At 37.0% G+C, this 26049-nt stretch overlaps 1 protein-coding gene across 14 annotated transcripts in view; it reads left to right on the forward strand.

Annotated features, from left to right (window-relative positions):
• The window catches only part of DMD (dystrophin), a 1276803-nt gene that overhangs the window by 1051485 nt on the left and 199269 nt on the right, over positions 1-26049 (forward strand). The window contains exon 1 of one of the 14 annotated variants that reach the window (XM_080377703.1): positions 22712-25851. The exons of the other annotated variants lie outside the window; for them this stretch is intronic. Coding sequence (XP_080233829.1) covers positions 25780-25851 — 72 coding nt within the window. The 5' untranslated portion in view covers positions 22712-25779. Of the gene's footprint in view, positions 1-22711; positions 25852-26049 lie in introns of those variants that run through there. 14 annotated transcript variants of the gene reach the window in all.

The raw sequence follows: 26049 nt of genomic DNA on the forward strand, positions 1-26049 counted from the left end.
CTACTGCTGTGGCAACTGCAGTGCTGGAAAAAGTTCTATGCTTTTACAAAAATATCAAAAAAAAAAAAAAAAAAGACCTAAATACTGTCTGAAGTCGCAGAATTACAAAACAACAACTTTAATGTTCTTTTAGAGACACCACCAATATTAAAGTAGCAGTAGCAAGGACAGAGTAACTTTTCAAAGTACATGCAAAGGGAAATTCCACAAGTGAAAAAAACTTTTATATTTATCCTAAATAGCAACCCGAACCTGCTCTTTTGTTCACTTGGAGTTCTTGTTTCTTAACCACAAAAATAGGTTCCTCCTTTTGAAATCTTTTCTATTCTGACATCTGCTAGACTTTGGCTGTTTGCTAGTGCAGGTTCTTCACTCAGTATTAGATGTGCTTTCTGTTAAAGGCTATGGCCTTCAGGCTCATGGTTTTCTGACAGGGTTCCACAGACTTGGCATACAGCTTTACTGAAAATACGTGTTCACTTCCATGTTCTGAGCATTAGTTAGCTTGAATTAGGTTTGTGATCAAGAAACAACTCTCCCTTTCGGGGGATGAAAATGAGACGTTTCTAGCCTATATAAATGACCTGTTTCCCCCAACTGGTACAACTATTTTAGGGGAAATGGAGAAGTGCAGAAGGAAAACATTTGTGTTGATAGAGTATTTATATGTCCAATGAGAACAACTCATGATCTCTATGTAACAGGGGCACACACGATGCCTTATCAAACCAGAAACAGCTTAGGTATCACACCAGAAATGAACTAAATTAAATCCTGAATATGGCAGAAAGTCCTTTTTCTTTTTAAAAGAAAATTCACTGGCCACATACACATGCATGAATGCATGTACTCATGCTCATACTAAGAATACAGTAACAGCAAATGAAATGGAGAACTGATAAATAATTTTATTTGCAATCATAAAGCATGTTCTTTCCTGCTGTGTTACATGAGACAGTGGAGGTAAGACTCTTATTATTCTTTTGGAGTACTCCTGGTTTCATTATATATGACACAGCACCACTGCAGCTGTTCTAGAGTTGGAGATATGGCTAGTTAATAATAAATCACAGCACCAGCTTAATAGCAGACTTTTACTGTGCCATCAGTTGTAGGATCCTGCCACTGTGCTCAGGGCAGTTGCCATCTGGTGCCAGGGCACTGACATGGCCCTGAGGGCATTTGGAAAGGGCCAGTCAGTTTCAATTTACAGACATGAATCAAGGCTGTTTACAAATGTCTCACCAGTTGCGGCTCTTCTGTGATGCAGGGCTGCTGTTGAGTTGTGTTTGCTCAATTGACCCAAGGTTAATTGGGTGACTTCTACTCTTTGAGCAGCTTTAAAAGTTTAGTTTGGTTGTATCTGTGATACACCATATGCTTTGCCATCTGTTGTTTGTGTGCCAGGTGCTTATTTTAAGGAAATGCATATAGTGTTTTGAATAAAGGCACTTCTATTAAAAGTTGCATTATGCTCTTGTTTTCCAAGCACACCTTGATAGGTAAGGCTAAGCTAAGTTTTAGCACTCTTTAACTTTCATTTGAAATTGTTGTGATTACACCAGTCTTGGTGGTCAGAAGAAAAGCAAACAGTAGCAGATGGATTAGAAATCAGACTTTAGTTTCAATGAATGTCAAAAAACAGTCTCCATTAATCTTAATGACATATTAATTCAGTAAGAATGATGGAATGGTTGCAGACTGAGCATTACATTAGTGCTGTACTCATGGATTCAAGGCTGGACAGGCTGCATAGGACTTGCGATTTCAAAGATATGCTAGGAACATTTAAAGAAATATCCCTCCTGCCATCCATTCCCAGACTGCTGGATGCTCAAGTCTGCAGTACTAATATCATGACTAGCGTTAGATTTTAAAAGGCTGTGGATACATAGCCTCTTTTAACCTGACCATTTCGGGATTTCTTAATGCAAAGCCAGTGAATCTATATCACAGTATACTGCTGCTGTTCATTGTGGGGTTTTTCCCCTCAATCTTTATGAGTGGTATCTAAGCTACATTTCTGCTCTTTGTTACCCTTCTGCTTTTTGTTTCTTATGCAACAGCTGCACTACATTACTCCTTTACACAAAATAAGGATATAATTACTATGAAGTTAATAACACACTTTTTTCTGTTTTATTTTAGTATTAAAACCTTCCTTTTAAAGTAGAAAAAAATGCTTTCCCCTGCCTTTTCCTAGTTTCATATACTGGAAAAGGCTTAACAATTTTGTCTTTATTTTTTGAAACTTAAAATAAGGAAAAATATATTGCAGAGTTTGCATATCTGATGACTTAAATTTTCCTACCTATTTGTTCTTTAGTAGAATGTGTAACAAAAATTTTTAAATGCAGACAGTTGAAGTATGAAATATATGGGGTTTAGATTTATTTTTTAGGTGTACATTAAATATTTGGATTAAGCTTCTTTCAAAGGTTTCTCATTACATGCTGCATCATCAGAAGAAAGCTCTTAAAACATACTCTTGTGATCTGAACCTACCTTGTTTTTCCTAAATATGCCAGCATGTGCAAGATATGCTTTGAAATTAATAATATTGAAAAACAACTCAGCAGTTGTATTTGCCTTATTTAATTCCTGCTGTGATGATTATGCTTCTATTAGCTGTGCAATTATATTGCACAGCTCACTTGAAGTGTCTCAAGCTGTAGCTTTTTTGATTCTCACTATTTTAGCACTTCACCGAAAACTTCAAAGGTTGAACAACTGTGAATAGATCTTGCCAAACAATTAATATTTCTGACTTTGAATTACTTTGGCTAAGTTCTGTCTTATTTACTTGTAATAAGCATCATGTTTAAATGTGATATTTTTACATGTGAAGAAACACATGCAGAAAATTTAGCACTACAGGGTTTAAATACATGGAAACAGCCATGTCACAACTTGAGATTTCTATGTATTTCTATATGAAGCTATATTTTGAACAAATATTTCAAGTCTGTATGTGTTTAGGTTTGGATGTATAAAAAAATGTATGTAGAAGCGACAGTCTAAAAACATTTGTATTCCAGAAATGCATGCACAGAAGTGCATGTTAAGGACTCTCATTCGAAACACAGATAATTTGTGGAAATTCAGCTTTGAAATGCTGGTGCATCTTACGATTGTAATATAAGATTCCATTTGTTAATTTTCAAAGTACTAAATTACTTGGATATTGGTTTTGAATTTATGTTCATTTTAATTTAGATGAATACTCCACGAGGAAGAACAGTGGTTTGGAGTATGACACTCAAGTTGTGTCATAGTAAAATCTGTTTTTACTGTATAAATGTTATAGTATCTTTATAGAAATATCATTGCTCTTTTGAGGAGTTTTGGTGGTGGGTTGTTTCCTTTCCACAGACACACTTCCCCCAGTTGGTGTAATTTTGTTCATTTCATTCAATACTGGACAAAAAAGTGAGTCCAAGCAAGAGGGAAAAAAAAATATTGAACTTTCTGAGAGACAGAATCTGCAGAAACTAATGCTTTACGATAGATTTTAAAGATAGCATCAATGTGAAACAAGTTCTATAAAAAAGTAGTCAGAGTAACTTTTAAGAAGTCAATGTAGGAAGATTTTACTGCTGCATGATACAAGTAGCTAACTTTCCAGATTTTGTACTTTTTATAGTGAGAAACAATTTTGGTGAAGGCATTTATTTACTCCATATTATGTATTAATGTGATCTGAGAGTCAATACGCAAACAGAATCACTTTATAAATAAACTGAAATTATATTTTTAACATGCTGTTAGAAAGTCTGTTTCAATTGGATTTAACCATCTGAAGCATATGCCTGTCTTGCAAATTACATGTACTTTTGCAAACACAAGTTGAAATACAACTTGCATTTTGAATGCATGTCTAAACTGTGTGCGGTAAACTATCAAGAGCTGTTGAGAATTAAGTGGCTTTAAGCAAATGGTGTCATAGGAATAAGGCTATTATAGGTAGAGGAGAATTTCTAATTTGCAGTTCACATGCATTTTCAGAAATTCTAAGACCTTTCACACACAAGCAGTAAACTCAGTAGCTTATACATAGTAAATACTATGTTTTCTTGCTGCATCTGACTTACTGTGCATATACTTTGTGACTACACAGCACATGAGCAGAGGATATTTTGCATTTCTGCCTGGTGCTGCCCTTGATGAAAGCACTTAGACAAGCATACTGCACTGCATGCTACATATATGGTGACGATGCACATTTAATCATGTTTAACGTGATTTATCCCTACAAATTGTGGACAAGAAAAGTGGTATTCTCACATTTAAAGGGATAGATTTCACAGTGGAAATGGAGAACACTTTGAGGAAAAATGAGTGAGCTGGACTAAACCAACATAACAACTCTCTTTGAATAGTATTTCCTTGAGACAGCAAAGTTTCTGGAAGCTTCAGGCTTGAAATAGTCACTTGAATCTTGTGGGCATAGAAAAGATCAGAGGCTTATTTAAAGAAAGAACACTTCAAATGGAAGTTTGGAGTATTCTTCAGATGGAGGCTGTAATACAATGAGGAGGCAAAACACGCAGAAATTTCTGCCAGGAGTGACAACTTTGGTGAGGACATGAAGCATAGATTTTATTTTTAGCAGACCCATAAAAAAATGCACTCGTACATTCTCTGTCTTCCTTTGTTGGCTGGGATTGGGGGAATGTTTGATGGACTGGGTTATCTTAAAGAGAGTATATTGTGTGTGCATCAGGGAAACTTGTGGGTTCTTGGCTTTACTGCTACTTCAGGGTATAAATGAGCTGCTACCTTTGGAAGGGTTCTTGGGGACAATATGATGTTTTAGGAGCCCTGCTGAGCCATTCCCAGCATATACATGTCTGGATAGCAAAAATCCCTGGTATAGGCTTTGAAATCTCAAGGGAGGATATCCAAGAGGGGGGCGGGGGCGGGGAGTCTCCATTTGAGAATGTGTGAGAGAGGCTGGACTTCTGAATGACATCTGTCTGTAAGTGTGTTGAGGCCATTCAAGGATATGTGGAAGTCAGGGAATGAATCTAATTGAATTCAGCCCTATTCTGAAGCTAAGATTGCAGTGGGTTATGTCAGTAGCCGTTGTTTCCAGGTGTAAGAAAATTTTACTGCTCCATGACACAGGTGGCTAAAGGAATAAGGATTTAAAAATTGATATTTTTATATATTTTATATATATATCAAATGAGTTTGTAACTTTTGGAGCAAAAAAAACCCTACAAATTTATGTAAGAGGTGTCTAATGAAACTAAGAGATGAATAAAGATAACAAAGATGGAAGGCAAAGCCCAATCCAACCTGAGTAGTTGTCAGTGTTGAGTCTTGATATGATAAAGTAAGGATAACTAATCTGTGACTAATATATCTGAATAATGGCGGAGTAATTTAATACATTGCAAGTGGAAGTATCAAGTAAAATATACCAAGTACTGCTTTTGCAATGTTGTGGTTTTAAATTGGCTAAATTATGAACTAGCTAGAGGAAAGAAAGCAAAGAAAATATTTTACAGTGCTAGATGTGGAAGAGTTTACTGATAAATTTTATGGCAGTGTACCTACTTGCTTCCAACGTGCAATTTTGAAGTTACTAGAGTATAGCTTATTGGTGATGGTGAAAAGGAACTCATTTTGCAAATCAGTTAAAAAATAACCTGATTTTAAACTTTGTTAAGAAAGTCAATTTCATGCTTAGGATTAGGTCCAGGATAGTTGACAGAGCTTTATTTGGAAATAATTAAGATATCTGAAATTTTTATATTGTGGAAAAAATTAATGTAGGGACATGCACAATCTCAATTAAGAAGGAGACTGAACAAGCTGAAACTCTGTCATGAAATACAGGAAAACGCCACACTGGCCAGTTATAAAGCATTCTTTTCCCAGCTGTACGTGGCTTTTTTAAACATTCTTTCTGCACACATATTTTAAAAACTATACTTGCTAAAAGTTCTTGTTACTGTTTTTTCTATCCTGTCAGCTATGGTGTATGAAACTACATGGATTTTTCTGTTTTGTGTAAGTAAATAAATATTTGAAATGGTCTTCAGAACAGATTGCTAAGATTCAACATCCACTCCACACTAAATGTTCTTTTAAACATTTTAATAAAGTTTAAAATAAATCTTGTGTTTTCAATAAGTTGTCCATTACTGCAGGGAAGGAGAAATCCAAAAGCAAATCTAAGATGAAAATTTTTGCTGAAGCTGGTACATGTCAATAAATAAAAAAGGCAATTAGTTGCCTTTTATTTTTTTAAAGGTTAAGAATCCACATGTGCTGTGCAGAGCTCACAGTCCATCATGCTACGTCTTTTTGTCATCAGTACATTTGCAGTTTCTCAACACTGTTCCGTACAAGTCTTATATGTGTCCCTAGACGTACACACACAGACACAGATTTAACTCTTTGAGGCTATTGGAAGAGCACATAAAGCTACAGGGCCAAAGATTTACAGAGATGAAGTGTCTTGTAAGCAATAATTTCTTTATAATCTTAGTCATATAAAACTACGTTTGCCATAGACAATGAAGTAGGCTAAGTGATGTATGTGCTGAATGCCATTTATTACCCGCAACCTCTGCTACTCTGGTGTAATGATTTTTTAATTCTTGTATCACTTACTGTTTTTCTGTTGTTTTAGATATATTTAGTCTTTTTTTTTTTTTATCTTGAGTGATGTTCCTCTTCTCCATAAATTACGAACCTCAAAGGCAAATAACAAATGCAGTTTCTCATAACTTCCTTCTTGTTCCTATTGAACTATCCTAAATAAAATATATTGAATTAATTTTCTGTTTTCCTAATTCTTTTCCAATTTCATCTCCAAAGAGATAATAAGAGAAAGAAAAAATATTTTCTGATGTGTTACTTAAGGAACTGTGTACGTAATTGCTATTGACTTAGAATGGAGCCAAACAGTTGCAAACAAACTGGTCTAAGAGTGTATAGAAGATTAAGATCAATAGTGGTAGGCTTTTAAAAGATCAAAACTGGACAAGATAAACTTGGTAATTTGACAGTTATAGAATTGGTAATTAAAAAGAGCACAGTAATTGTCCTGTTTCTGAAGACAGGAATGTGTATTGCTGTTTGATTAAAACCTGTTTGTAGACTTTATACATCATTCAATCTTTGCCACTTTGTATATTAAAGCGCAAAAAGAAATAGCTGTCCACTGAAGTTTGAAGGGTGAAGCAAGAAGATGGAAGGAAAATTGTTTAAAGTGAAACAGTGAAAGAGGTTAATAGGAGCTAAGTGGTTATATCATGGGACAAAGAAGTTAAATATCAGGAAAAAATACTGGTCAGAGACTTACAAAGCTGTAAATAAATCTTTCTATAAAGGTTATAACACAGAGTTTGCTTATAACACAGAGTTATTCTGGCGGGTTTATGCTATGATGTGGCATTGCAAGCTTTCCGATTTGCTGTTTGGGGTTTTTTCTCTCTCTGTCTCTTTCTTTTTTGTGCAGTTTTACTGTTGTGCTGAGCTGTGGATTATATTAGCCAAAGGACTCCATTTGAATGTTTCAGTGTTATGTTTTATTTCTTTCTCTTTCGAGTTCAAAACTGTCTTCCTCCTCCTTCATTCCTGTGGATATAATATTCTTCAGAATCTTATTTATTTTCTGGACTTCTGATGTGCATACTACTCTTGCCTAATTCATTTGCATCTGTGACATTCATAAGCAAGCTGTTGCCTTTGTTGTTTAGATCACTTACACCAGCATGGGTGTCTTGAAGCTCTCAAACACTGCCTTAAAACATAGCTTTTTACTGTTGTACACTATGTTTCTTTAAGGGTATAGGATATAGGTCTATCTCCACCAAACTTCTTAAGCAAAAGGGCAAAAGACTTTTTACTGTTGTAAATCTCATGCATGTAGTGTAGAACTGTAACTACCAGCTTCATTTTCTGCTTAAAGTTGTTCTCTGAAACTGGGAAGCACAGTAGTACCCAACTGCCTTCCATCCTGAGTTACCCTTTACAGTTTTTTGCTTTCAGAAAGTATTTTGATTCCAAAGGATTTTGATATTTGTGTTGGAATACTTGGTTTTGATTTATTTTATTTACTATTTTTTTACAGTGGAACTATGAAAGGATGGATTCATGTACATATACAGTCTGTGTTTCTGTGTGCACGCATACATATTGGAGAGGAAGAAAGGGATGGTGAAGGTCAGCTTATCTAATGGCCAATGTCACGGATCCGTTTCTTCCCCTGCCATATTTTTTTCCTGAGTATTTTTGTGTGAAGTCTATTAGAAAGGTTACCAAATTTCAGATGCCTAAAATCTAGTTGTCATCACTGGAACAAAGTTGCGTAGCTTGCCTTTGTATATGAAAGAGAAGTAGCCAGTCATAGAGTATGGCTCAAGTGGATTAGATATATGATGTCCTAGAAGTGCCTTTTACTCTCCAGCCTGGAGCATCAATGATTAACTTGGCTGTAAATGTCTAAAATTTGGTGAAATAAACCTCTTCTTTAATGTCTTGAGCATCTATAAATAGGATTAATAGGAGCTTGGACAAAATAATATAAAGGCAAACCCTCATGTTGGGATGTTCACAGACTAGCCACAGGATCTCAGAAGTACGTAGCCTAGGCAGGAAGATTAAAACAAACAAACAAACAAAAAACCAGGGAAAAAACATTAAAAGATAATAGCATTTTGAGAGAACACATTTGATTTTTTATTTTGCTTTAAACCAAAACCCCACAAACCTGAATTTTAGATAGAAAAGTAGCCCGTGTAGTGCTTATAGCAAGGAGTCAGTCATTAGAGAGGGAACAGACAACAGCCTGTTGCGTAGGGGTCAGCAATCTGATGATTGCTTTCTTTACTCTTTTCTGTGACTTTCATCAATGAGTACAGAGCGTACCCTCAGCAAGTTTGTTGATGATGCCAAACTGGGAGGAGTGGCTGATTCACCAGAAGGTGCGCTGCCATTCAGCGAGACCTGGACAGGCTGGAGAGTTGGCGGAGAGGAACCCAATGAAGTTCAGTAAAAGCAAGTGTGAGGTCCTGCACCTGGGGAAGAACAACCCCCCCATGCACCAGTACAGGCTGGGGGCTGACCTGCTGGATGGAAGGCAGCTCTGCAGAGAAGGACATGGCAGTGCGGGGGGACAGCAAGTTGCCCATGAGCCAGCAGTGTGCCCTGGTGGCCAAGGTGGCCAGTGGGATCCTGGGGTGCATTAGGAGGATCACAGCCAGCAGGTCAAGGAAGGTGATCCTGCCCCTCTGCTCTGCCCTGGTGAGGCCCCATCTGGAGTGCTGTGTCCAGTGCTGGGCTCCCCAGTTCAAGAGAGACAGGGAACTGCTGGAGAGGGTCCAGCAGAGAGGCCTACAAAGGTTATGAGGGGCCTGAGGCATCTCCCTCAGGGGGAAAGGCTGAGAGAGCTGGGCACGATTAGCCTGCAGAAGAGAAGACTGAGAGGGGATCTTATCAATGTCTACAAATATCTTAAGGGCAAGTGTGTCAGGAGGATGGGACCAGGCTCTTTTCAGTAGTGTCCAGAGACAGGCCAAGGGGCAATGGGCACAAACCGCAACTCAGGCAGTTCTGTCTGCGTATGAGGAAGATGATTTTACTTTGGGGTTGACAGAGCACTGGAACAGGCTGCCCAGAGGGGTTGTGGACTCTCCTCTGGAGACATTCAAAACCCACCTGGACATGACTCTGTGCAACCTGCTTTAGAAGAACCTGGTTTAGTAGGAGGTTGGACTAGATGATCTCCAGAGGTCTCTTCCAACCCTGACCATTCTGTGATTCTTCTTGCCTTCATACGCTACTTTTCTGTGTTACAAGTGCTGTGCTTTGGGTGTTGTTTTTTTTTTGATCCACTCTAATATTCCCTCCAACTATTTATTTAAATTTAATTTTTTCCTAATTTAATGATGAAACCTGCAGTACTCAGGTAAAAATGTCATCTTCAAAGTGTTCTATGACTCTGAGCAAAGTCATCTGAAGAAGTTTCTCACTAGTACCTGCAATTTACTTTTTTCACTATACAATAGAATGAGAGTAATTTCTTCTTGATCTCTAGTTTATACCTTACCACAAGAAAATAAACTCTTAGTTTTTATGCAGGTTTGGTAAATGGATCAAATAGTCTTTCCACCCTGTGTTGCACTACTCATTAGCTGTCAGAATACTCCTTCTGCATTTTAGGGAGAGAGTAGAAAAAAACACCTTGCGTTTATTCCAATTCAAAAGTCTAGCTTTTTCATGAAACAAAATTTCTGATTTTTTACAACTAGTTGCCAGAAATGGTTCTAATACTGTAACTGCAGTCTTTTGGTTACTGTATATATATCCACATGACTTCTAGAAAAAGCAGTCACATAAAAAAGTTGATGTTAATTTTAAATCCCTGAAAAAATGTTATTTAGACTGTCTGTACTCTTTAAATCAAGATGAATTGCAAAGTCTGATTACATAAAGCAACCAAAATACATGTACAGTAAGCTAAAGGTTTTATTGTCCCTGTTTTGAAAGGACCTGCTATGGAATTCATAGAAGTTTACTTTCTGTTTTAAAGGAATTGAACCCAAGACATTTCTAGATTACCCAGCAATGAAAGAGATCTCCTTGGTTTACAGCTGGATTGCCCTACAGGCAGCCTGAAGGATGACTAATGCAAACCCTGATGGTGTTCTCCTGCCATGGTAGGCATCCTGCAGCTGTCAATTCAGGGAGAGCTCAAGTTTTGGAGTTACTATAAAGGCTGAATAAGATATATTGCAATAGGCAGGCAGAGTACTGTATCTCTTCTAAAACAAGCCTTTTTTGTAGGGGGGAGTTCGTTAGACTTAACCTGAGGTATAGTATGAACAGCAGGTAGAAGTTGGTGCATCCAGGTCGAATGATTGAAGTTTCACAATTCCTTCCAGGAAGTCTCTTTTTGCTACAGAAGCTTGACTTGACTGTTCAGTGCCCATCAAACATTTTCCTTCCTGCTTTTATATCCTTTTGTGTAGGCTCTTAATCCTGTTTAGATAGTTTTAGCAACAGGGATTAAGGCATGACTGCTTGATAGGCTAATCCAGGGCAGTGGTTACTTCTCCATCCCTAAATTTAGGCTGGTGCTGTCTTTGGGTCTTAGGGTCACCTGCTGTTGCTGGTAAATCAGTGCAGGCTGGGATTCAGAGATCACATCCCTTCTGCATACAGCTTGCTGTTGGGCTGAATAGACTGTCTGTGTCTGATTCTTGGAATTAACTGTGACAGCAAGATCATTTTGGCAGACGACTGGTGTGGCATGTGTATATATATTTGATGATGGTGGTGATATTCAATTTCCTTTCATCATGCCTTTGCTTATGGAAGACTTTCCCTCCCTCATAGGCTATTTTGATTTTTTTAATCAAATATGCAAATATAAATTATAATGTCATTTGTTGGATTTTTTTTTCTTTTTTCACTTCCTTCAATCTAGGATAAATTCTGCATGCCAAGCATGTCCCTTGGCAAGTAAATGAATGTATAAAGAGGAAATGCAAAAGGTTTGCCATAATTTCCTTTTTCATCAACCTCTAAAATTTCCTTCTACAGCCTATTTTATTTCATTTTGTTTCTTATAAGGTTGCATGCTCTTAAGACATTGTTTAAGCAGCAGCTCATGCCTGTCCTCACTTATGCATGCCCTCAGCAGACGCACGCAATTACGAGTAACTGGCATCAGAACTCTGAATGTCATTGTTTGGTTTTTAGGCTTTCACCAAGATTGCAAAGGGAATACAAAGTTCCGCTGAGAAGCTGAGCGTCAGTATTTCATTTAGTAGTACAGTTAAATTATGAAGCTCTGTATGTGCAATGGTGTTTATTTCAGAAAACTTGGTGATGTGGAAAAAGACTGAATTTTCTCTGTTAGCAAGTCAAATGTATAGAAGCTGTTTGAAGAATACAGAAAATTCTCAGATTAAAATTTAGATCAACATTTTTCTTTAATTTTTTTTAAAAAGGACTTTGCTAAAGGAGGTAAGAGAAATACAAAATACTTTTCCAGAAAGTTTTAGATATTTTTTATCCATTAGCGAGTTTGTTCTCCTTTATTGACTTGGTCAGTCATCAAGTTTTCTCATGTTTAAGAAAGTAAGCTTTTCGCTATACATCCGAAGTCTTCTTACACTAGTGTTAATCGTGAGAATTTCAATTTAACTCAGTAGGCATTTGAGATAAAAGCAGTGTATGTGAAAGGAAGTTTTAATCTTGATGCAGGTGTACTGTTATCCCTTGCTCAGTGAGTGTTTATTGAATAGTGACATTACTCTGACAAAGTTACGAATAGATCGATGTCATGAGAGTTATTTTTATCCAGAATTGGTTAGATGTCAAATGTATGTAGACAGAAGATAATAGGGGTAAATGGCATTACACTGAATAGCATAACAGTGACTGTCACTATGAGTGCCTTGAGGGATATTGCACTTACCCTGTTTCAGTTATACTTTGCCTAATTTCATCTTTTAAATCTCTGGGATTTAAAATAAAAAGATTCTTATGCTCATTCCACTGGGTTAAGATGATGTCCTAAAACTTCACAAACTACTTCTGGGATATAAGTATTTTTTTTACCTAGTCTCTCTGCCTCTTTCCTCACCTCTAGCCTGGAATTCCTATTATCAGGACTTCATATGCATATGTTAGCGTATAATCATTATAGGATCTTTTTCTTGCATCACTTCTAATAAGGTAAGGTGTTTTTTTTTCAAAGATACTAAACATAATCATGTATTTCTACTTCTCATTTGTGCGTACTCTTCTGGGATTAAAAGCCATACACAGACGTTTTTAATTCTCTGATGAAAGCAATAGTGATACTTCTAAGAGGATTATAGAAAAAAAAAGGACATTACTTCCAGGGGCAAACTGTAACTCTCGGTTTGGTTTCTGTGAGCAAACTGTCCTCCCTGGTGTGAAGGTGGAAGCTCCCCCTCCATGAGCACTCATGTGAAGGGCTCTCTCCCATGGGAGGGAGCCCAGCCTGGAGCAGGGGAAGAGTGTGAGGAGTCCTCCCCCTGTGGAGGAAGGAGCAGCAGAGACAACGTGATGAACTGACCGCAGCCCTCATTCCCCTTCCCCTTCTGCTCAGAGTAGGAGAAGGCAGAGAAAATCAGGAATGAAGTTGAGCCTGGAAGAAGGGAGGGGTTGGGGTGAAGGTGTTTTTAAGATGTAATTTTTATTTCTCATTATTCTACCCTGATTTGATTGGTAATAAATTAAGCTAATTTCCCCGAGTCAAGTCTGGTTTGCTTGTGATGGTAACTGGTGAATGATCTCTCCCTGTCCTTATCTTGACCCACGAGCCTTTTCTTATATTTTCTCTCCTATGTCCAGCTGAAGAGGGGAGTGACAGCTTTGGTGGGCACCTGGTGTCCAGCCAGGGTCAGCCCACCGCAGTGTGTATAAACAAAGTGTATTTTGTTCAGAATTAAATTGAATGTGGGGTTGGTTTTGGTTCGGGTTGTTGTCGTGGTGGTTGTTTTTAGTGTGCATTGGATGCCTTCTGATTGAATCAAAAAAGAATCTTGGAGGGCCAGTTTCAGACAGCAGCAGTCCTGTTTAACTCAACTTATACTTCTTCTCCTACCCTCTATTGGCAGGGTTCATAAAAAAGCAGCTACTGTCAGTATCTTTGGGTATGTTATATGAAAGCCATTCAGAAACCTTTGGTGTATACAGTTGCTGCAAAAGCTGCTGTAGGAGTCAAACAAGTAGGCTAGCCAGGTTTCCATAAAAATTGCTTTTTAAATTTATTTCATTGAAAGTTTTACTTCCCCTCTTAAGTAGTAACCAGCATTTATTATGAATAACATACTGACAGTCAGTTCCTCTTTGTTGCAATCTAGTATGTTGGGTTACAACAGTGTCTTTTCCAAGATTGCCTGTGGTACTGTGCTGCTTTCCTCAGAATCTGACTTTGTCAGCTTTGGGTGGTATTACTAATGTGGCTGGACTGTATGTTTGAACAAAGTCATCAGTTGTCTGAGACATTTAGTCATGTTTCTGAGTGTATTCATATATTTTGTGAGTATGTAGTACATTGGTATATTTTATGAACTGGTTTCTGAAAAAGTATCTATCAGACATATTTGTATCACATTTAGTGTATTGTCAAGACTAATGAGAGCAACATATTAAAAGAACTTTTGGATATAAGAGCAACTTTAATGTGATTAGCATTGAAGTCAAGTACTTGCAGTGTCACATGTCACCAATTTATAAAATGTTTGGTAAGTAATCTTGACTGAAGCAGTACAAAAGCAATTCCAGGGTATAAACTGTGGCCTGAATGGCTTACTTTGGAGTGACAATAGAAGATGCTACTTCTTCTATAGAGAATATTTGATCTCTCTAGGAACATAAGTAGGAGCATATGACTTTCTTACAGTATTTAAGGTCTTTCTCATATATTGACTTACTGTCAATATACTCTGACTTACTGACAAGTACTCTGTCTTCTGGGAACATATCTAAACTCTGAGTTCTTTTTTAAGTTTGAAGAGAAGAAGTCTGATTCTAGGAAGGGCTTGTTTTTTTTTTTTAATTCTGTATGTATTTGCTACATGACTTCTATTACTGTATGCTCATTAGACCCAACTCAGTTCCTCCTTTAGTACTAAGTACATTTTAATTTTAAAAGTGTGTATGTCACTTTGCTTTTTGGCTTTGTTTTTGGTTGAGGTTTTTTTGAGACAGAAAACTAGATTGATTAATGTATCAGCTACTTTCATCTTTATTTCTGTAATGGTATCTCTATTTGTCTCTCTAGCTGTGATCTTTCTTTTGTTAGAAGTCTTTATTTTGGGCAAAATTCAGGTAGGCTTTCATTTTTCTCCAACAAAATATAAACAAGCCTTGCAAAGGCATAAATAAGGATTTCAGGTTGCTTCAATGCGCAGATCTCAGAGTTCATTGTTGCCATCCAAAACTAGACAAAAACACTTACATGTCTTCAGCAATACAACCTCAAAATTATTTAATTTTTATTGATAATGGAATTATTTCTCTTTTACCAGAATTGGAGGGAAGATAGAGGGAACAAATGCAGGTTTATTTCAGTTGGTGAATTTGAAAAAGTCCGTGATTCAAATTAATTGACATTTTAATGACAAACTGAAAAACATGAACAGAAGTTGATTTTCTCCCCAAAATAGCATTTCTCTTAAAAAAAAAATATGAAAAGGTTAAGATTAAAAAAAAAAAGTTTATCTACATGTCAGAATTTGCTGGTGAACTCATTATTTTTTCAGTGATATTTATAATTTTAACCTGAAACTGTATTTGCTGTGGGATCGCATGCATCTTGCTAGGAAATCTACAAAAATACCAAATAATTATTTTCAGGGTGTACACCTTATTGAGAGACCCCTTGATAAAGGAATCCTGTTTAACTTTGGTTTTGGGTTTTGGATGCAAGAGAACATGATTAGGCTTTGCCACAGAGACACCAATCAATATGGTAGATAAAAGGGAATATTTTGAAGAATTTTGTTACAAATGTCTCCCTTTTACAGTTTATGAACTTTTGCCAATTATTTACTTATTTTGACACAGTCAACGTGCATTATTAAATCATCTGAAGTAACTCACAGCAGAACGTATTTCTGGGTGTCGCTGCCTTTGTGGTTCAGGTTGTTTTAGAACCTAAAGTGATGGAAATTGTTTGAACTGAAAACTGATGAGGATGAAACTTTTCCTCTTACATCTAATTCCCCACAAATGCAGTTCTCTGATGTGATAGCATACTGAATGGTTAAACATCTCAGTGTGCAGATTAACAATAGCACATTAATAGACCAGAAGAAATGCTATGTGTTTTAATTTGGCTGCTGGGATTTGGGTATCCACAGAAGCACAGTACTGGTTTAAAATGGAAGTCCTGATGTTGTGATCGGTATTGGTGTGAGTAGGCAGCTGAAGATTTGAGGTCAGAGGGTCAGAAGGAAAAGCCCACTGAGAGAGGCTGTAGTACTGTGTTCCCCTCAGGACCTTGCAGTGGGCTACAGCTGGCAGCAGCTCCTTTCTGCAGCCACCCTGGTCCTGAGCTTGACAGGTTTCATCGCCGTATCAGCCCTTTTGGCAACAGCTGCTCAGGACTACCCGAGCCTCTGTGGCTTTGCCCATTGTGATATTTAGAGAGGGGTCCATTCACACAGAGAGGTACCATCATCCCACAGATGGTAGCTTGGGCCTGTTGGCTTCTCACTGGGTACCTGAACATGTGGTACTCCTCATACTGAGCAGGGTTAAGGTTATAACGTCAGTAGGGTAAAACTAACTTGTCTTATGGCAGTTCAAACCCAGCTCATGTTCATTGTTAATGGGTAAACTGACCAACACTTGGTGAACTCTGTTCTGTGGTGACAGGACAAGCTGACATCAGGGGGCTGAAGTAACTTTGTTAAGAGTTGGCTGCCGCAGGGTGGTTTTCTCTCTAGCAAATTTTCTGGCATCTCTTGCTTAAAACTAGAAAGTCAGAAGATTCTGAGGCCACACTAGCATGGCCTGTATTCCCACTGAAAATGAAAATTACATGTACTTTTGCCCTTTATGCTGCCCAAGTTTCTTTCCTCCCCAGGCTTGCCTCAGGACACCTCCAACAGAGAAAATTTGACACAAGTCTAAAGAATTCCCTCTTTCATGATGCCCACTGGGTCCCACTTAACCTGCCCTTGATTAAGAACAGTTAACTGCACTGAGTCTTGTGCTTTAGTAGAGAGTAACACCTGAAATAGTATAAATTCCTAACTGAAATGTCATTATCTTTAGAACCACACTAAATTCTAAAAGGAGCCCTAAAACCATTGCAGTCATGGTTCTGCTTGAAACAGTTTTAATCATGTGTAATGCATGAGGCCCTCTAGTTTCTGCTTTATGTTCTGCATTGTTCTCTTTAGAGTTTTAATAAGATTTTATGTTGGTTTAATTGAACATCATGTTATGAAACTGATGGACTAAAAATTTTTCCCCAGGCATCAAAAATGTTACCAACAAAACCATGAAATGTCGAAATTTATTTTTTAGAGAAAAAAGATTGCAAAATTGATTTGTGACAGAAAGAATTAGGGTAATGTATAGAAGTCAAATAGCTTCTTTTAATTATAAAATACTCTTAATTTTTATTTTAAAAGGGTTTGAAAGAGGATTGCATGTTTGTGTATTTGAGGAAGGGTGAAAGTATATATGAATTCTGTAGGTGGTAAAATATGAAATGTCTTCTTATTACACGTTAGTGCATTGAAACCTTAGATCCTTTTCTGTGAAACAAATATACAGGCTTACACGTAGAAATATTTTTTTCTTCTAGGAATATTAATTTATAATTAACAAATCTCAGGTATATTTCACTATGGACTGGTGACAGAGAAAAAAAATACTGTCCTTTTTCGTAAGATGCTTTTTTCTCCAGGCTTTGAAACAGTTGTGCAGTTGAGCTTATCTGGCTGCTTGTTGTAAGAGAAAATCAGTATTAATCTGAAGTACCAGGATGTCAGTGGAACTAATAGAGGGAGTTGCTCTCCAAACTATCCAGCAGGACTTTTAGACCTTGCCTCAGTAACTGAGTGGAAGTAAATGTTCTTGTACAGGGTGGTGCTGCCTTTGTGCTGCTACTCCTTCTTCTCTGGAAAATGGGGAGGAGGGGAAATTAGACACACTGAAAGTAGCAGCATAATTATTTTGCTGCAGGAAGTTTGCTGGAAGATTGACAGGGTGATTGTGCTGGCAGGTAGGTGTAATGGGATTAGACATTCATTGAAGTATGGGAGTCAGGATCTGCATATGTTGGGAGCAGACTACCTTTTGAAATCTAGAAAACTATGTTAGTTTGTAATGGGCCTAATGGCTTTATTTTCAGAAAATTCTGTGTATAAATACATGCACATTTATACTATTTCCTGTCTACTCGTCTAACCCTAAAATACAGTTTTCAAAGGCAGATATCAAAGACCATTCTTAGACCTCTCAGTAGAGGTGGCTGGTTTTCTGACATACAGAACACTTGCAACTCCCACTTTAATACATGTTTCCTTTGTTTTGCTACATTTGCTTACCTGAAAGGTAGTACAAGCCATCGTAGTAAAGTAAGTGTCATATACTTACATCATACAGTAAAAGTTCCTCATTGCTGTGGCTACTAGGGACTTCTCTGTGTTAGTGTAGCCTCCAACTAACATGCCGTTTCATTCTAATTAGGGTTTCCATCCTAGATATAATGACAAGACAAAGAGATAAACAGTAAAAATAACAATTTTTGTTAAAGTTGCTACTACCACAATAGTTTATACTTCTCTAATCTAATGGCAAGGATTTGACTGGATCAAATGCTGAAGTGGAACTATCTCTATAAATGTAGAAAGCTGGGTATGTTTAAACATTGGTTCCTTTATCTATTTATTTGTATTTTCATTACATGTAAATGAAATTAGCCATTCAGGGGTTTTCCTCAGTCTTCCAAGAAGCACACCAAGAAATCCAAAACCTCCTCCAAAACACATGGAATTATATAATAATTTATACTTATTTTTAATTGAATAAAAATTAATTGCTAGAGGTCTCATAAAAAATTGTTTTCCCTATGAACAAGGGAGAAATATAAGGCCTTGTTTTATGTCTGAAAAGCCATCCCTGTGAACAACAATCTGCACAATAAAGACTTGAGTATGTCCAAATGATTGGGCTGGTGCTGTTAAGAGTTACTGCTCCATGCCTAAGGCAGCTCACTCTTAATGAAATGAAGCAGCCCTTGCCATGTTTTCACAGTTACTGTCTGACAGTAAGAGATGGCTACATCCTTAGATGCACCTTGTAATGTCATGCAATCTGAATATAACCTAGATTGAAGGTTGTTTTGCCTGTTTATAAAGACAATCTTTTCTGAAGACAGGGCCCAATGTACTAAGGAAAGTTTTTATATCTTCTTTTAGTTGAAATAATCCTTTGAATATGAATTTTGGTCCCTTCTTAGTTCTGGAACTTATGAAATTTAAAACCGTAACAGTGGTAGAAACAACTTACACAGATTGTTTTCTGCTGGAAATTTATACTTTCGGCTTCCACTCATCAACATTTGATTCCCTCTTAGAGGACTAACTTATCCTTTATTTTTGAAAACTGTCCTGGGAACCTAGAAATGCCTTAATGATATTCATAAGCTTATCTTCCCGACAGAAAACACCTTTTTTATCTTTCTTCTTAATCAAGTCATTAGCATGAAACTCAGAGATGTAATCATACCAGACTGGAATTGTGGTCATGCCATAGGCTAGCTAGGAGACTTCATGGCATGATGATGTATAGCCATTTCACAACAATGCTTTTAACTCAATAAATCTGCCCTTTAATTACATTTTTAATATCATTTGTTAAGTTTTTAGTATTATGTAAATTGCTCAGTAAACACTCTTATTCTAAGACCCAATAAAAGTTTTGCTTATGGACTGGGAGAGCAAATGATTTAGAAGCCTGATGGAGGGGCTAAAAGTTTCTTTCCTATGTTGTGACATAGCTTGGTTATGTTAGCTACCATGGTATTCATTGTCTAAATGACAATAAAACATCATATTCATCACTGTTGGATTCTCACTGTTAGATTGTTTGGAAACAAAATTGAAGAGGGTCCCCCGTGGAGAGTCGGCCAAGTCACAACAATCACACCAATATGGCTACATGCCGTGCTCACTTTATTAAACAAACAGGTCGTATTTATAACTTAAACCAACTGCTCACACGACTCTACACACAGGTGATTGGATAAAAGTTTCTGGTCACGCGGGCGTCCGTGTCGCTGACTGGTGAGCATGCTGCAGGCGCCTGATCAGAGTGTGCCAATGCGAGTGTGTTGATTTCACGGTTCCCAGGTCTTGCTCTGTACCTGGCTTCTTGTTTGTGCATAGCTTGTTTTCTTTCTCCCACTGCTTCTTCCAAGGACAATTTAAAGTTGCTCTGCAGTTTTAACTAACAGGCCTGGGTTGTCCAACCCGGACAATGGTAACATATGTCCTTGGTCCTTTAAAAATTCCTCTTCACAAAATAGGTCCCAAAATCCTATCTGAATTAGTTATATTTTGATCTGAAGAAAACAAACAAACAAACAAACAAAAACAAAAACAAAAAAAAAAAAAAAAAAACAAACAACAAAAAAAAAAAACCACCAACAACCAGTTCTTAGAGGAACAATGACTTCTGGAAGAGGGAATTCCAGTCAGACCAATAGTGTCTTAAAAAGCAAGAAATACTTCAGTGTTTTGTTCCACCATTAATTTAAATCATAGGGTTTTTTCAGTCTAGAACAAATTCTGTCTTTCATTTCCAAAAAAATAATACATTTCTTTCTGTTCAAATACTTTGAAAATAATGACTAGTTCACAAGAACAGACTGTCATAAAAAGTAGTGTAAACTGGCCTTCTATTGCTAGAAGCAAAATAGATCAAGTCCATCTTGCACTGAATCTACCACTCAGATACCTAAAATGCATTTGGCTTGCTGTGTTGTCACCATTAATTCAACATCTCCAGAACTATAATACCCACAAAACCATTCCTCTGTTTAGCAGACAGAAGAATAAGCTGTGATCCTGAAAGAGGTGCCATGTGCATGGATCTTTGTGCCTCCAAAAGCTGCTGGAGTCTGCAGGGACATTGGAAAAAAAGTCTCAAACTCTCCGAACCCTCACACAGAGTTTAATGATTTAGGCAGAATCAGAAGTTTGCAGGAGTAAAGATGTAATTAAATAAAAATAAGTAGGATGATTAATTTGAAATCCAGTCCCTAAGCTGTGCTGGACAAAGTTGCAAAGTACAGACAGTGAGTCTATTTCCTATACTGTAGAATCCATAAGGAGGTTACAAACAAAAAACCAACTTTTTTTTGTTATACCAGGTTACAATGGCAAACTTTTCTGGTTATAACAACTGAACTCCACTGTTGGTAAAAACTCACAGACTATGCCAGGCCCTAACAGCTATTCTATCCCCTTCAAGTCCATGGAGAAAAGACATATTCTTTAGAGATGTGCTTTGCTCAGTAGTATTGTTAGAACTAAAAAAATACTGGTTTGAAACAACTTTGTAAGTTCTGCCTTCCCCATGCACCTGAAATGATGTTTAACCAATGCAAATGCAAAGCAAAAGCAGAAAGAAACCCACATTCTTGAGAAGTTTTGAGATCACCACAAAAGAATATGAAAATCGTTTTTACTCACAGAAGGTTGTATCTTAAACAGAGGAAGGAAGGAAAGGAATGGAAAGGGACGGGAAAGGGGAAAAGAAGGAAGGAAAATGAGAAGAAAGCCAGGAAAGGAAAAGAAAGTAAGAAGAAAAAGAAAAAAGAGGAAGGAGAAGGAAAATAATAAGATAAAAAAGATAAGTAGAGAAATGAAGACAAAGACAGGAAGGTAAAGGAAGGGAGGAAGGAATTATGGAAAAAAAAAAGAGGAAGGGAAAAGTTAAAGAGGAAGGAAAAGAGAGAAAGGGAAGAATAGAAAGAAGAAGGAAGAGAGAAAGTGGAGGAAAAGGAAATGAGGAAGGGAAGAAAGAGGTTGAAAAGCTAAAGGGGAAGGAAGAAAATAGGACTGTAAGAAATAAGAAAAAAAGGAAAATGGTAAAAAGGGGGATTACATCATCAGTACTTTTTGTACAGTGTAAGAGGTTTAAGAAAATATGTTACTAATTTAAAATGTCTAGCTGTGTTTTTTTTTCCAGAAATTATTTAGGAGAAATATAATACACTTTGTTAATACAAATATGAAGGGGGCCATTGGTTTGGCTAACTACGCAGAGAGGTTTTACAGAGGTACAGGATCTTTTTGTTTTGAGTGGTTTCATGATTGATTTTCTAGCTATTTCAGTATTAGCATTACAGAAACAATACTGTAAAGTATAATACTTTTGAACTATATGTAGCCACACAGGTATTAATTGCTGATGCTTTGAGTACATGTATGTAATTATGCAGACTTTATTTTTTTAATTACTGTCAGTAGAGATCAATTTTATCCTCTGCATTGCTTTCTATTAATCAGATGGTGCTGTCTTTTACTTTGTGAGCCCCCATGCCTCAATTAATGTCATTTATTTGATTAGTAACTTTGTATAGTATCTAGAAAATGTAAAATGCTTCATTGGAAATTAAAAACACAATTCCAAGGGTGAAGCTGAGTTTGTAGAGAAGGATTTAAGGGCTTTAAGTTCTTTAAATTATTACATAATTTATTTTTTTTCTACTTTGTTTAAAATATTTTTTCAGCTGTACTGCATTAATTTTCATGTCTTAGTCTGACTCATGTATAGTCCAAGTAGTGTAACTAATTCCTTCTAAAACTTCATTTTACTTCCAGCCTACCAATCCCTCTCCAATGTATTGCCAAAATAACGGCAGATTTTGCCATGTGTCATGTCCTTTATATGTCATGTCTATATATTGCATGTGGGATATGAAGGATATTGACACAGATTAATTATTTCCGATAAAGTATCTCAAGCCATATTGAACTCTTCTAGGACTCTCTGCCATGTGGAGGCTGGCAGAACTTCTAACGCGCTAGGTTTCACAGCAATGACTCCGCAGCATTTTACAGGGCTCTGTGTAAAATAAAACATGTGGAGCCACAGGTGAATTTTTCTTTTACCTACCAAGAAGATTAGGACAGTGAGGATGTGTACTCCTATGGAGAATGCTAGCAGTAGTTGCAAGGGGGAGAACTGAGATGGATATGTGAGAACTATATCCACCCCCTAGCTTTATGGCAGAATTGGGTGTGCTGTCTTACAGCCTTCCTGTGCTCCTCCCTTGAAAACATGCATACAGGTTTCAGCAGCTCAGGGCAAAAGTCAAACAGCTAAAGCAAATTCCCTCACCCTGTTTTGTCCAAGAATATTGTTCCCCTCAAGACCAGTTTATATCATATCTTTATCATTATTAGTTCTGTGACTTAGTTCTAGACTTACTCTATACAGTATATTAAAGTAGATACACATTTTTCAAAGTGTAGAAACCTGTCATACCTATCCATCAGGGTTTCTATGAACAAATATTACAGTCGTGGTAATAAAGGAGGATTTAACTCCGAAATTCCTAGGCAAATCTGCATGTGATGGAGTCGCAGTTCTTTCTAAGCAGTTCATCTCACTCTAAGCAGTAACTTGCGATCAAGAAGATATTTTTCATTTTGCTATCTGCTCATTTTAAGGGAATCTATTTCCACACAGCCTCAGTACTAACCACTACAGCAAAAATGCAGCTTAGAGTCAACTTAAGTCCAACTGTAATCCAGTGGAATTGTATCGGGATTAATTTTTCATCCTCTGCAGTTTCTCCATGTGTTTGAACACACTGGAAAATACAAAAATTCAATAAATAGTCTATGTTTAGTTTATATTCTGTGCTTGTTGGTATGATGTGTAACGACAGCATACTTTTGCAAATATCATAGCAGTTTATGAGATGAAATAGATCTTCCTGCTTTATTCTTGTCAAGAAAAAGAATCTAGTTCATATTGATCTTTCACTTACTTTTGAAACATGGAAATTACTTTTTTCAGAAAACAAATAAAAGGTGTATAGATCCTTTTCTGATATGTACTCTGTTTCTCTTGGAATGTGAAGGAGCCATAAAGAAAGGATCTGAAATGCAGAGGACTAAATATATTTGTTGTTGTCTTGTTTTTTTGTCAGCGTAGGCTTCCTGCATAGCTGGAATAAACTAGTTTTAGAAGCATTAGGAGTGCAGTATACAGAGGTAATTTGGAACAAGGAAAACCAGATCTTGAATAATACTAAGCTTTTGATAAGAGTACATTGCTTTTCATGTTTGTCGCTCATTGAACTAATCATCTAAATTTATTGTGATAGGATGTAATATTCTGAAACAAAAAGGATATGGCTTGATTTTGTTTGTAGAAGTATGCATGTTTCAGGAGAAAAGCATGAAATGCGTTGACTATGAGACACTTTTTCTAAAAGAAAAATCTGGAAGTGCTTTTTTTTCCCCTAATTCTGTGTTATGAAATGCTATGGATATAGGTGTGGTAAAAAACACCAAGAGGGTATGGATTGGACAGCTTCCTGCTGTGAACAGTTATTCATCATACATGTTTCATGGCACATGTTCTTGCTGAGGAAAAGGCAGCTGTTTCTATCACCACCCTAAAAACTAATAATTTTGTGCAACAGATAATGCATATGATAATTCTTTCATTCAGCAATAGATTTATAAATTTTTAAATGTGGAATGACTTTGGAAGTATACAAACATTAAAAGTTAACTTTTTTACTGTGAACTTTATCCTTATTTATATATTGTTTTGGTTATTTACATCAGGTTTGTGATACTTAACCTAGCCTAAATAAAATCTCCAAATGCATACTTGAAGAGAAAGAAATTTGGTAATAAAGTATTGTTCAGTCCAGCAAAAAAAAAAAAAAAAATCACAGAAGCTGAAGCTAGCAACATTCAGACTTGAAATAAAAATACAAATTTTCAAGTAAGGCCATTCATACCTGGTATATTATACATGGTTATGTACCTTAATAATGGTATTTTTAAAAATCTAAATCACCTTTTTAACATCAATAGATAAATACAATACTTATGATACAGTTGAATCCTTCAGAATTACCTCTGATATATTCCAAACTCATTCCTAACTACTTTACTGCTAGGATGACCATAGGTAAAGTAAAGTAGTTGGATAAGAACTCTTATACTGTACCAAAGACATTTCTGGCCTGTCTTAAAATTGCTCCAAATACAATGCTAGTCATTGCTGTGCAAGAAATAGCTATCCAGTAAAGGACAGTAAATGACATTTGGAACAGCCGTAGGTGAACAAGGACAATCTACTCATGATTCAGTGCAGCTAACATTACACTTAAAATATCAAATAAAACCAATTCAATTAGGAACACACCAAGTAGGCAAGTTGTGTGCTCCTCTCCCTCAAAGTCATTCATCTAAAGAAAATTACAACAAATTTCCATTGGGGACTACCTGTGATGCTCAGTTAGTGCTGGGTCTTGCTCTCATATGCCACAAATAATTTCCGCTTTCACACTTCATCCCCAGCACTCTCATTTCAGGCATCCAGAAACTACCACCACAAATCTCAGTGCCCAAGCACCCCAGGAGAAAATGCAGAGCTTTATTCACTAGGTCATTTTCTTTGTGGCTTTGTGTGCTTCTTTGTTTGAAAGTGAAAGTACTTTTGTGCATATGTGGCTACCTATAGAGTACCTGTGTGCTCATGTATGCATGAGTTGAAATTAAATTTTTAATTTTTATTTTTAGTATTTTAAAGAGCTTGATTCAACCACTGTTCTCTGTGACCGAATCTGACCTTGTGGAGCTGCAGCATGCAAACGTCTTGGAGAAGGGCAGCCAACGTACAAAGGCTGCATTGAGTGTGTGGGCAGGCTGGAATGCTGGTACCGGGCAGCTCCCTGAGGAATGTTCTTTTGGCAGAAAGAGCTGTGCTAAAAATGAGGGGGAAAAATGAATTCAAAATGTAGAGCTGGCCTGCAGTTAGAGAGTGATAAGAAAAGTTGGCTGTTCAACATGAACTGCCAGTTGCATATTCTACGTCCTTGCTATTCTCAGGTCCTCCTACAGCCATGGCCCTGACCAGTGTTTTGATATAGCACAAAGTGGCTGTTTATTGCTATTGACTGCTGAGGCCTGTGCTCCGAAATGCGTTCTGTCAACAGAATGTAAGTGAACTTGGCATTTTAAAGCTCGGCTGCTGCGGTTGTGTAGTTTCCTTGGAATTGCCATGCAGCAGGACCGGTGTTGCAGTCCCCAGCTCAAACTGAAAATGTTGCACAGGAAGACGTATCATGTGAAGGTCAGATTTACCTGAGATCTTGAGGGTTATGTGGGGTTTTTTTCCCTCATCAGCACAGTAAATATACCTTGTCCTTGCTTTGTTGCCTGTCAAAGGCTAGACTTCTAACTTTCTAAGTTTTGTTCAGTATGCTCTGTACAGAAAAAAGGTTATTACTCGGTGCAAAGGGCCTTCGTGTGAGAGGGAAACATGGCTGAG

This window comes from Falco punctatus (genome assembly GCF_963210335.1).
Source record: "Falco punctatus genome assembly, chromosome: 2".
Lineage (NCBI taxonomy): Eukaryota > Metazoa > Chordata > Aves > Falconiformes > Falconidae > Falco > Falco punctatus.